The 13,184-nt window shown below is 44.9% G+C and overlaps 1 protein-coding gene across 3 annotated transcripts in view; it reads right to left on the minus strand.

The window, feature by feature from the left end:
• Nucleotides 1-242: 242 nt before the first annotated feature.
• The window catches only part of FRMD4B (FERM domain containing 4B), a 94,900-nt gene continuing 81,958 nt past the window's right edge, over nt 243-13,184 (minus strand). For 2 of the 3 annotated variants that reach the window (XM_051627632.1, XM_051627634.1), the window contains 7 exons: nt 11,799-12,027; nt 8,549-8,605; nt 7,032-7,179; nt 6,006-6,131; nt 4,058-4,863; nt 3,399-3,531; nt 1,894-2,711 (listed from right to left, as the gene is read on the minus strand). In XM_051627632.1, coding sequence (XP_051483592.1) covers nt 2,528-2,711; nt 3,399-3,531; nt 4,058-4,863; nt 6,006-6,131; nt 7,032-7,179; nt 8,549-8,605; nt 11,799-12,027 — 1,683 coding nt within the window. In that variant the 3' untranslated portion in view covers nt 1,894-2,527. Of the gene's footprint in view, nt 2,712-3,398; nt 3,532-4,057; nt 4,864-6,005; nt 6,132-7,031; nt 7,180-8,548; nt 8,606-11,798; nt 12,028-13,184 lie in introns of all 3 variants that reach the window. The other variant, XM_051627633.1, reaches the window with a different exon arrangement.

Consider the following 13,184-nt stretch of genomic DNA (forward strand, 5'->3'; position numbering starts at 1 on the left):
CTGGTGCCTCCTCCCTCCCCTTGAATCAGAAGAAATTCAGACTTACAGATGTGTTTTGGGAGGGTCTGAATTGCCCTGGGCCAAGCTGCCCCCAGCTGAGGCCACTGACCCGCTGCACCCAACCCAACACAGCAGGCCAGAAGAAACCAAACCATGGTGATTTACTCTCTCATACTTTAACTGAACCAAACACACGCTGTGCCCTTCCAAGCGCTCGAGTAGAAACAGGAGGAATGCTGAAGTAGTTTGGTAAGCACACTTTTTAGTTTATTGACCTATACAAAATAATAGGTCTAAAAAATTCAGAAGTAGTAGTAAAAGAATAAGCAAAAAAGAGCTTTCGCATTTCTAGAAGGCTATACAAATATGCAAAACCAAGGAAATAAGTTATTTTTTATTTTTTGTTTGTTTAATTCCAAATCGCGACTCTAATAATACAAATGACTAAGTACCAGCTTAACAAGTGTGTCCTTCTGTATATATTACATGCTCTGGATATTGGTAAAAAACATCAAAAAAGTTTGTCAGAAACTCTTCTATTCACAATATGAACAAGGAGTAACTAATCCTTTGTATAAAAGAAAACAAGAGCACCATTTATGGGATCCTGAAGCACAGTACAGCTGAGAAACCAGAGAATTTTACCATATGCAAAGGAGCCACTGGGAAACAGGCAGGATAACCCATGCCAATTTGTTCCTACGGGTGGATGACATGAGGTAGGTTTGTCCCTCTCAGACCAAGTCTGCAGTCACACTTGTTTCCTACACCAATGGTTTTGTTCTGCCTCCTGGTGACTCTGCAACGCACCTGGCAGGTGAGATGATGCGCGGTACGATCCTAATGCCCCTCATTTTAAGGCACCCACTTGGCTGTTTGTGTTTGCAGCCACCTTAAAATACTGGCCCTTGCACTGGAATGTTCACCGTGGGATCACTGGAGCTCCCCACTGCGGATCCTCGACTCACTGTGGCAGAGCCAACCATCACTGTCACCCCGTGAGCAGGGCACACCGTGCAGCCACTGTGAAAATTTGTCTACTCCTCCTCACAGTGAAGTTGTACCATGGAAAGGTCATTCAATGGGAGGTTATTAGTTACACTTTATCATGGAAAAGAGAGTTCAACGTTTACTGCTTCTGTTTCCAAAATCCACAGCTGCCTATAGTTTTACACGACACATTGTGTCAGCAAATTCTTTTCTTTCCAGAACTTGCCTCTGGTGCTAACAAACACTCTTAACAACACCCCAAAAAAAGGATAAGCTCATTCAAACCTCCATAATAATTAAAAAAAAAAAAAAAAAATTATCCAGCCTTCCTTCAAGTAATGTTCCAATACTGATTAAGTCACCCTTTGCCTCACTCACACACACAGTCTCCATCCTTCATAAGCTTATGAAAGTCCTTCCAGGTCATCATAAGCCACGGCAGAATAAATTTTAATTTCTTCTTCTTTCAGACATCAGAATTGTGCTCCTAGAATTCCTGTTTTTTCCATAAGAGTCTCCTTTTCACATTTTTTAAAATTTTTTCTCCTCTGAGGTTTGCCTTCACAACCTTCCAATCTTCCAAAAAAGTGCTTGTTAAATATAAATACTTCAACCAAGTGCTGCATCTCATCATAGATTAAGCTGTGGCTTGCCCTTGCTCGTGTAGGCTACCTGGATTTGGAAAGGAACACCATTCATGGTAAGACTTTGTCATTCTGCTGCAGTCCTTCTTGATGCTGAATTCAACCTTTCCCAGCAAAACAGCCTGCTTCCTTTTCTTGTCGGATTTGGAAGTCCCACCCAGGCTCTGCCTTGGGGTCACAGCCTCCTGTGCAAGGCACACCAGGGTGCAGAGGTGGGGCTGCAGGTGGTCTACACCAGCGTCCCAGGCTTTGAATCCTCGTGCCAGAACAACCTCTGCTCATTGCTGTGCAAGTCCTCTTCCAAGTGGCTCTCATCATCACCACCCAGCTGGCTTGTCTCTGTGTACGCTCTGCAAGAGAGACATGGCATCAGGGACCAGCCAGAGCTGAGGGTTTTCCCCAGACCCCCAAGTACTGAACAAATTCATGCAACCCCCCCCCCCGGGCTCAGAGCTTGGTTACTGTGAGTTCACACCAGAGTAATTAGGATCCAAACACAAACCCAGTTTTCATGCTGTCATTAGTCAAATTGTGTGCAATGGGATCTCAGCTGCTCAAAATTGTCAAGACTGTAGGGTGCATTGATTGCTCATTTGCTAAAATCACATTAAATTAGAAAATAAAACAGATGAACAATCAGACAAGTGATTCACAAAATGGAAAATTAATAGCTAATAAACCTCATCTAGAAAAAGCTGACGAAATAAGCAGTTTCCAATGCCCAATCATAGGAAGTTAAGAATTTAGTAGAACCTGTTACTGTAGATCTTTCAAAACACTGCAATAAAAAAATCCCACAGCATTTAGCTTAAAAACAAGGATCTAGCAGAAGCTTTTATATCTTTTCTTACACTTCCATTTAGTTACCAAAAAAAATAATTAAAAAACAACAATTAAAATTTCAGTAATTTCAAACAAGTCAGCCTAGCAGCAAGAGCAAGCTGCAACCCATGAAGCAGGAGCCACAAACGTGAGGTACTTACTACACACTTAGTGCAAGTGTACTTAAACACGGTGGTGTTTGTGGGGGCAGAGCCACTCCCCTGGACAGGTCGTCTCTGCTCTCCCTGGTAACAGCTGGAGTTAAATAGTGGGGAAAAGAGACTGAAACACTCAGCAGAAGCAGTGAGAACACCGCAGGAATTTCTGCAAGGACAGAGCAGCCACTGGGCTCCCTGCAGTGCTCAGGAGAACCCCCACGAGCAGGGCAGCTCTGGCAGCAGCAGCACATCCTGCCTGGTTCCTGGGACAAGCCAGGTGCCAGGTAGCAGATGTGCTGTCACCTTTGAACACCAGCACTCAAGACATGAGGCTAGAAAGGGGTTCCTTTCCTTGTTTTTCCACAAGTTTAGCAGCACAAGCACAACAGATTCATAAACACAACAGGACTGTGTCCTGCCAGACTGCTGCTGGGGAGAGAGGGACCAGGGTCAGTGGGGCCTCTCCCTACAACTCTGCTGTGAGCATCCCAGCTGCCAGGCAGTGCAAGGTCTTCCATGGCCCAGCATCAACTAGAGGAAAACGCTGCACAGGAGATGAGTTCACCCTCCACTACGTCTTCTTCCCCCTTCCTGGAATATCCCTGGCACAGTTAGTGCTGGGGCAGCTGATCTGCTCCGCACAGAGAAGACTTGCTCTCGCAAAGACAAAGTAATAATTAATCTTCATCCTGGACCTTTGAAATCAGCTGATGTTCCCAGAAGTTTTAACACAGCCTGTGAAATGCAGGAGGAAGGGTAGAAAATCTTGATACACTGTACTCACCTGCTCTGCAAAGGAAGGTTTCCATAAACATTCCCGTAACAGCTGGCGTAAGAGGAATGAGACAATGTATCGTAGTCTGAAAGTCCCAGTACAAGTGGGTTTCGCCAGTTCCCAGCAGCGTTTGCAGAAGAGGCTGGAATTAAAACATGTAAGAGTGAATTAGATATTTATCCGGCTAAATCAGCGGAGACAAGTAAGGTAATTCTCATTAGCCATCTCTATGGGTTTCTGCAGGGCACACAAGCAGACAATGCAAACACAAAATATGATTTACAAGCCCCGCAGGGAGGAAAGCACTTTGTGGGCAGTGGTTTGGAGTTGGGGAGCCTCTTTAAAGAGACTTTCTGACCTGGTCAGTGATGCACTCTGTACCCTATTTTGGAAGGCAAACACCTGTTTGAAACTCACATGTGTTTTTGTATTCTTGGGACTCCTGCACGTACAGAGAGTAAGAGGCAGTTTTACCCACAGGAGAAGGCAACAGGCAAGTCTGTCTTCCCAAGCATGAAACAACAAGATCCTGTTCAGTTCCTCCTCTCCCCCTCAGGACAGACCTGCAGCCTTACTTCTACTCTCCTGACTTCACTGAGGAAGCTGGGAAGCAGAATTTGATGCACAGCAGGGACTTAAAAAACGCTTGGCATAGAAGAAGACATTACCTGAGGAGAAAGATGACACCCGACTGGTAGGAGAGCACGGCACCTGCAGACCAGCAAAGCCCAAACTCCTTTGAGACCCTCTGTCAGACTCAAAGCCTGCCTGCAGGCTGTGACCCTGTTCCTTTTGACTGGAGGCACGCTGGTACCAACCACGGAGATGCTCTGCAACTAAGGCCTTGTGAATGTTTTTGGTTATATGCTCCGTTTTAGCAACTTGCTTCCTTGGAAGCCTCAGGGTTGCGTATGGGTTGTGTGGTACCCTGTCCACTTCATCCTCATGGTAAGACCTGAACTCCCTGTAACGGTCGTATCCGTAATGTGCCGACGAGCGGTAGGAAGGGTTGACACTGTACTGTCCCTCTGTGTCACTCTCATAAACGTATCCTCCGTTGTAACAAATGTCAGACTCCGTGTACGGGGAATATCCAGAAATATAGTAACTAGAGGAAGGCTGCTCCTGACTTTTGTGGTAGACACCATTGCGGACATCCTTCTGGGCAAGGTTTGGCATGCTTCCTGAACTTGCAGCAGAAATGTTCTGTTTCTTCGACCGCCTTCGGCCCCTGGTCCTGTTGTCGAGTGTCTGAGTAGTATAATATGGATTGGGAGTGGGTGTCACACAGTAATACTCTGCACTTGACTGGCTAGTGTAGGATGATCCATCATCGAGGATCTCGGTGCTGCTGCTCCGCTGGGACTTGGAGAGGGTGAAGGCTGCCTTGTCAGCGGGGGGCTGGGCCAGCAGGTGGGTTTGGGATTCCAGGCTCCCGCTGCGCTGCCGGCAATGGTGCGGGGAGACATCTGGCCTGAAACATGATGGTGGTCAGTTAAAAATAGTCACATGAAACACACAGAGCTGGAGAGAGCTTGGATGGGCAACTCAGGCATGCTGCCTCCCTGGCCAAAGCACAAGACAAACTCAGGTCTTTTCTTTCCACACAGGGGATCTGCAGTGCAAGAAAAGCAGCTTGGCTGAAATCTAGATTTGCTGCAACAGGAAAAGATCTCTCATATGAAAATCCATCATGGTGAGCAAGGTTAATCTGTGACAGGGATACATGCACCAAAGCTCACAAACTCACATTCTGTAATGATTTGCAGGAGAGCTCTCTCAGTTTTTAAAGTAGGTAAAAGCAACACAAGTCACTGAGCAAGGGGCAGAACATAAGATGGGTTTCCTGTGGCTCTGTCCCTCAAGGCTGCATTACCCCAGCCAAATCAACCATGACCTTTGACAACATTTTAAGATTCATAGCATCTCTGCTTCCCCAGCATGGATTCTCAGTTGTCTAATAACACAGGTGAGCTCATATTGTAGCTCTTTTCCCATTGAACAGGCATTAATTGGGATCTCTATCCTACTTTTCAGGAGGCTTCTAAGAATGTAACCCACAGTAGACACCTGTCAGCTCATCGACAAGTTTTTCTGGGGACACCACCAGCTGATGGACAGTACAGTTTCATAAAGTCACTTTGTTAGAAAATGAGGCTACAAAGGAAACGTAAAATAAATTCTGACTATCTTACAAGTATTTTACAGAAACTTTTTGAACAAGCATTACTTACATTACTTATTAAAGCTTTTATAGGCACCTAACTTGGAAATGACCTCTCCTACAGTCTTTCATGATCAGATAGGCAATAGTTGTGTGCCAGCTTCCATCTCACTCCTGATTTTACAGACACCCATTTATGTGTGCTGCTATGTGCCCAGAGAGGGCTGGTGCTCACATGAAGCCTCGTGTCACCAAGCTGGTGCAGGACCATGCCAGAAGATCACAGCTGATATTAACCTTGTGCCTCCAATATCCAGACAAGACATTGTGAGAGCCTGACCCTGCTGTAGGGAGAGCTACACTGCAATGGGCCTTCTGCCCTCTTTACATCGTTCGCTTTTATTCTGCTGCTGCCTGAGATGGACATGGCACTTAAAACAAAGCCCTCTTACTGTAGGTGGCTGCTGCTGTAGGCATTGCGTGTGAGCACTGGGGTTGTGGGCATGCTCCTTCCCCCGGGGGGCTGGGGTGGCCGGTCCAGTGTCCGGTAGGGACTGCTGTGAGTCGAGAGTGGGTCCCTGTAACAAAGGAGACAACCCCAGTTAGAGTGGACACGGAAGTCGCAGTACACAGAACACGGGCACCCCCTAAGCCTTGAAGAAACATCCCAAAGGGCAGAAAAAACACAGGTAAGGGCATAACTGGACGTCCTTCCCCTTATAAAGAACAGGGCTGTTAAACAGGAAGAACAGTTTAAGCCCTTCTCTTGTGGTTCAAGGGAGGTCCTCACAGGATGGCCAGTAGGAAAAGCTGCTGCCAAAGGACAGAAGTATGAAGCAGAAGAGACAGAGCAGCCAACAAAGCAGCAAAGGAATCAGTTTTTTAAATTAAGCACATGACAGCCAAACAGTCCAACTAGCACCAGATCAGACCCATATAACATGGTCACAACCATCAGCAGAGCTGTTGCTATTGAGGCACTCCACGGAACTGTTCTTCTAGCTCAGAAACTGCCCAAATCCCCTGGATACATTTGAGAACCTCAGGCAGTTGCTGCAGATTACACTAATGATGGTAGCTATGTTTTGGTGATACCTGAAGCCATCAGAAAAAAACCCAAGTCATTTAAATAACATTGAAAAATGCTCACAGAAAGGGAGCAAAGGGTGACAGTACTGGTGGGCACAAGTGATTCCTTGAATGCAGCTCTTGTGATCAAATTTCTCACATATTTAGAACCTCTTCACAAAGACTACACCACCCTATGATTTCAGAGACCATGACAACTACTTATACACACTTGCACACTTGTAACTTCACAGGGAATTTAGCTCCCATCACCAAATCCTGCAACTGCAGAGGAGTGTGGAGGCAGCAGGCTCTGCTGGAGTGCTTGCAGCAAGAGAGGCCTCAGCAGGAGCAAGATGGAGCTCATGCCAGCAAGGCAGAGAGCACTGCAGCAGCAAGACAGGCCCTACCTGGAGTGTCTGGTTTCCAAAAGCTGCTCATTCATGGATGACTTTCTGAAATGAATTCTCTCCACTCCGAGGGACTTTGGTGGAGGAAGCCTTGGAGAAAGCTGCACAGAGCTGGGTCTCTGTGCTGGCACTGGAAGTGATTCACTGACTGTTGGAAAGGAATATTTAATTTGTTAGCAAAATCCTTGAGAGTTTTGCCCTGTATTTAAATCTGTGGCCCACAAGCAGAAACATTTGGAGCTACAGAGACAAGCATCGAAGCTGTGAATCTAGAAAGGTTCTCCTGCCTGCACTGAGCTCTCCTCCACACAGACAGGACACTGGGGAGGCTCGTACAGATCTCAGCAGCACCAGCTCCTACAGAGATTACAGACAGGTTGGGGCTGTGCCAGATCTCAAAGTGGAACTTCCTTGGGAAAACACCTGCTTGCAGCACGATCCCTCCCAGAGCCAAGCAGACAAGCTCAGCAAAAGCCACTTCCTCTCCCTCACCTTCCAGCTCCTTACTTGAAAATGACATTTTAAGAATTAGTTATGAAATACAACCTGAAAGGGAGTGACTTCAAAAGCAACTGAATGAGCAAAGACAACTGACAGCCTAATTTGGTTGAAGGCAACTGGGAAGACGCTGATTTGATCCCTGTTCTCCCTTTGCTTAGGGCACAACCCAGGTCCCATCAGAGCCAAGAGGAAACTCCAACTAATACATATAAATGCAGGACAAGCATCACAGAGAACACTTCCAGAAGCCAAAGCCCTGGCTCTAATTCTGGGTGTACAAGCAGGAATCGGGTGTAACTCCATTTTAAAGCACTAGATGGATTATATTAGTCTAAAAGTGGGACAAAGTGAGATCAGAATCAGGCCCTAACTGAAAAGTGAGTAATAATTTAGATAATGTTTGTCCCCAAATGATGATTATCCAGTTTAAGGGAGAGGCAAGCCAGGTCCTTTCCACCTTGTGGAACAGGGTGTGAATGTGTGTGTCTGTGGGTGTGTGTGTGAAATGAGTAAGCTGAGCAAACACCATACCCAGGCAAGATGCAAGCTCACTAGGTAACAGATACACATAAACAGATCATTAATATCTGTGTCTATTCTACTCTTTTTTTTTTTTTTCTTTTTTTTCTTTTTCATTTTTTTTTAAGTTTTATAGTAGATGAGAGGACAGAGGGGCTGGGCAAATCCTCCCAGCTCATAACTCCTCCAGCCTCTCATCCACCTCTGTCCAGGTCCTAGGGATGAAGGCTTGTTTGAAATTCAAAGCTTTCTGCTCACAGGTTGGTCATGTTAAAACCAACCACCTTCTCTAATGACAACTCAGACCAGCTCACAGAGCAGAAACTTTCCATAACTAACCCATTAGGAGCAAAGACGTTCCTGATTAAGCTCTTTTTTCCTTCGCTATGAAATTAATTGTCAGCGAAAGCCACCAAAATAGCAGCTAAAGGACATTCAGTCAGAGGAATGTCTCTGAGTGGGCACACTTCACAGGAAGAAAAGGATAAGCAACATACCGTCATCATAGGTGGTTGTATCGGACAGGGAGCTGCTCTCAGATGGAATTATATCATCTAGGAATGAAAACAAGCACTTTAGGCACAGGAGACCCAACATTCAATCCCAAATTTCACATACTGTTTATTTTCTACAGTTTCAGAGCCAGCTGCTACTTGCTACACAGCTGCACCCTGTGTGCTTTAGCCCTTAACAGCCTGAAGACAGTCCTGCTTCGGAGTATTTCATTACCTAGTCACGCTCACTGCAGTTCAGCAAGCTACCTACAGAATTATCAAAGGAGATTATTTTTTAACTGCAGCAGGAATCGGGCCAGGTTTTACAAAGGTGTTTTCCACTCAACTCCCAACAGATCTCCCAGGATGTTTTGGTGCTTCAATGGGAGCCTACACAGACATGTAGACCTTGGCTGCCAGCATTTAATCTCCTCTAGCTACACCTGAAATCCCACCAGGTAGGCATGAAATGCCTTTTGAAATTTGGCATAAGCTTTTCAATATTTCATAAGCATACAATTCTGCTTCAATTAAATTAATACCAATCCAGAATAATTGTGCTCAATTTCAATCAAGTTAAAGGAAGTTCTTCCAACACACAGAGCAGTAGCTGTTGTATGGACATTGCAAATTTTTTTATTTAATGTTCTGTTATTTATTCAAAGTGCTTTTACTGCACCTGCCTCTCCTCTCACCTTGATATTACACAATCCTGCTCATTCAGGAACAGCCCGTCCTTGCTAAGGTTTAGAACAGACCAGCAGTGGCAGAGAAGTCAGAGTGGTGATAAAAAGCAGCACCAGAGATAATCAACCCAGAGAAAAATCTGTTCCTAGGCCGACTCTGGCAAGACACAGCACTGTTGGGTTTAAAAGTCTGTATGAACATCCACGCACAAGGGAAAAGAAGCAACAAAAGATGGTGACAGCCACTTTCTATGTGACTTGCTTCCTCCACCACTCATTATGAGCCCATGCAACGTACATTGCTCCCTTGCTGTCATGCTTTGCTGCAAGGAAAGGTCTGGTTACAAAATTTCAGCAAATAGAGCATCTTTTCAAGAACAGCAGAACGTCAGGGCTGGCCCCTGGCCTGAGGGGACTTGTCAGACCACCGAGGATGGGCTGCAGCTCTGCTTGCAACTCACACTGGGAAAAAGCTTCAGGGGAGCCTATTCACATTAATTTGACCACCTGGAGTTGAAATAGGGAACTGGGCCCAGTGCAAGGAGGAAGAAAGCCTACCTAGGATTAAAAAAAAAAAGCCAGTCTAAAGCTACACTGCTGGATTCATGTAGGGTCTGCAGTGCTGACATATGGGGGAGCTCTGAATTTAGTCCTACATCTTTGCAAGTCACTGCAACTGTGGAAGAAACTGGACTAGAGAGGAAGGCAAGGAAAGGGAGAGTGGAACATGGAGAGCAGGAGACAGTTCAGTACATCCTTCACCTCCCACCCCTGGGGTGCTGTGATGAAAATAGCTATGGTTTGATTCAATAAATCAATGTTACCATTTAACACGTCATTTCCAACAAGTCATTCCCCAAATTCCCAGCCACGGTGACTCATCAATGCTCAGCTTTCTGAAACCTGCACCCTGAGCCTGAGAGTACAGTCAGCAGTGGTGAAACCAGAAACACATAAAATCAGTTATTGTAGCAGATATCAGTGCTGCTTCAGGTAGTGCAAACAAATAGATACTGTATTGCAGGAGTCATGGACTGGAAGGGAAAGCAGCTAACTCATTGCTTGCTAGGTAGTTGCTGTCTTACAGTCCCTACCTGCGGGAAGGGAGACCCTCCAAGACACAGAGTCCAGTCCTTTCTGGCTGTGTCCCCTTTTCAGACAGCAAACAAGGATGTTACCTATCACATGTTGCAAAATGATGGGCTAAATATGTAAGGACCAACTCTTAAGTTGCTTGTTTGCACAACAAAACAAAAAACCACCTGCAACCACCAAGGCTGACTGTGCAGGGATGCTGCCTCATGGGGCTCTTGCTGCTCACTGGCCTTCAGCAGCTTCCACCACGTGTCCCAGGTAACACAGAACCTCTCACAATTAGCATCCAGATCAGTGAGCAAGGGACTGGCAAAACAGATGTTTTACTCATCTTTGCCAATCAGCTGGGTCACATTAAACAGTGATCATCAACCTTTCAGAATAAGCACTTCATGATGATGGATAGGCCAGTGCTGCTGTGGTTTGTGCTGGGGAAGAATCCAAACCAAGCTCTCAGTAGGAATGAGACACAGTAAAGGTTTCCCCAGCAGGGCACAGAAGGATCTCCTCCAGGGAAAACATGTTTTGGCAAGAGGTTTCTTCTCAGGGGTCAGTGAGGGGGTATCAATATAACTCACAGAAAAATCTGGCATTTTCTTTCCCACAGTGCAATTGACAGGGAACACACCACTAAGCTCACAAAGTAATATTTCCTTTGGGACAAATGGACGGAAAAATCAATTAAACATTAACAATCATCCATATATATTTTCAACAGAGAGGAGAAGTAAAACTAAAACTGTTTACCACCTAAAACTGTTCTAAAATCATTAACCACTTGCACTACCTATGAGCTTTTACTACCCCCAGACTCCTTCAATTGGCTTGGATACCAGAAAGTTTCCAAGACTCTCAACTCCCTTAGGAAAGTCACACCTTCAGAATGGAGGGGCCAAGGGTGTCTTCTTCCACTGTGCTCATCACTGGCAAATGCATTTGGTCAAAAATCTGCATGCCACTGTTTGCATTCACAAACTCTTTAACTTCACTTATGTCTTCCTGGTAATCAGCAGTTTTTAGTCAAGAAACAAAGCCTTTGATCCATATTTTCTCTATTGTGTAGAAAAACTCACACACTAGTTTTGCTAGAACTCCAGAGTTGTGGAAAGGCTGGGAGAGAGATTCTGCATGTAGCAGGTTAGACACACAACAGCACCCCAAACACCAACAGCTCAGCCAGCACACCAGTTTTGGCTGAGATGCTCCTGCCTTTCTATGTATAACACCTTTGGTCTACCTGGTGCTGGAACATGTCTCCACTTGTTCCCAAAACTGCAGCTTATTTTCCCCTCAGCCTATAAGCACTGCTCTTCTTTTATCAGATGCAGCAATTGCATCTCTTTTTTTCTTACTTAATACCTTGGAGAAGATAAAAATCATGTAGTGGATATATAAACAAAATTTGTAATTGAGCCAAATAACTTTTTTTTTGGTCATGTTTTCATCAGAATCCAGGGAATTCTCTTGTTTACCTGGTAGGATAATAGTTGATTTCTGGGTTGGTTTTTTGCCACACTTGATTCTATACTCATTTATGGAATTTTCTATCTCTTGCAGCTTTTTTACAGCCTCAGCATACTCTTGCTTTCTTTTCTTCTTCACATTTTTGCAGAGGTCTGGCTCACTGGCAAGTTTCTTTGCAGCTTCCACCAGCTTTTGCTGTATGATAAAATTGCTCTCCAAGTCCTGCAAAGCAGGATCCTGAAAATTTGTGAGACAAGTGAGTTATTTGCTTGTACTCTGGGTAGAAATAGTCACAACAAAGGCTATTAGTTAGAAGATCTATTTTTGTGGTAATTAAGTGAAATCTTGACCATAAAACACAGAAATACCAAAGGTCATACTCAAGACAATCTAAGCATATGAAATCCTTACACATCCTTTTTCTCTGACAAGTGTAACATTATGAGATCTCTTGAGAAAGGTCCAAAGTTCTCAAGCCTGTGTGAAGTAAAACAGGCACCTAAATTCACGTGTAGACTCTTCTGTTACACAAGCCAGGCTTTTAAACCTCCTGCTCCAAGCCCAAGCTTGAAAATGTCTGTTCAAAAAAAACTCTTTCTGCTTTACAGAAAACAGAACTAGAAATTGAAATCACCATACCTATGTAAGAGGGAGCTGGAGGCTTTAATTGAGGGGCTCCAACAGAAGATGCTACAGAGTAACACATTATTAATCTGTTCAGTAGGCTTTTGTTGCAACAGCATTTAAGTTGTCTCAAAATATCAGTTGCTGCAGACATGCTCCAGTCCTGTAAGCCCGGGCAGCTGGTTTTTGGTGAAAGACAGATGCAAAGTGCCCAACACCTACTTATTATTTGGATGATACAGCTTGTTATTGAATCTCAAGAGGCATGAGGGGGAATGGTATGCATCCAGAAACTGCGTTATCTGAATTGCCACATCTCCCAAGTCAGTCTCTGCCAGTAAAGTTCATATTTTCTTCTTGAGCAATGTACAGAGCTTTTACTTAGGTGGAATTTGAATTGAACCAAAGATAAATCTCCTCCTACTGTCACCTGTCACGCAGCTATGCTCACAGACAGGTGATTTTGCAAGGGGGACAGTGCACACTCCTGCCACCTTCTGGGTTCAAACACAACAACCCCAACCAGACACAAATCAATGCTCAAGAAAAGCTTACAGCCGTGGCTTGCCAAATGGAACTAGGCACCTGCTCTTCCCCAGTTGGCAGCAAAATGTCCATTAAAATTCAAGCAGCATGGCCAAATCAGGGGATTTTAAGGGCTTTTGAAATGCCCAACTTTCTGGTCATTTCATTGCAACATGGCTGAAATCAGGGTGATAACCATCCACATTTCCCAGCCTGTGCAAGTGACTGTCCTGGCTGCCTCCTTT

This window comes from Apus apus, chromosome 9 (genome assembly GCF_020740795.1).
Source record: "Apus apus isolate bApuApu2 chromosome 9, bApuApu2.pri.cur, whole genome shotgun sequence".
NCBI lineage: Eukaryota > Metazoa > Chordata > Aves > Apodiformes > Apodidae > Apus > Apus apus.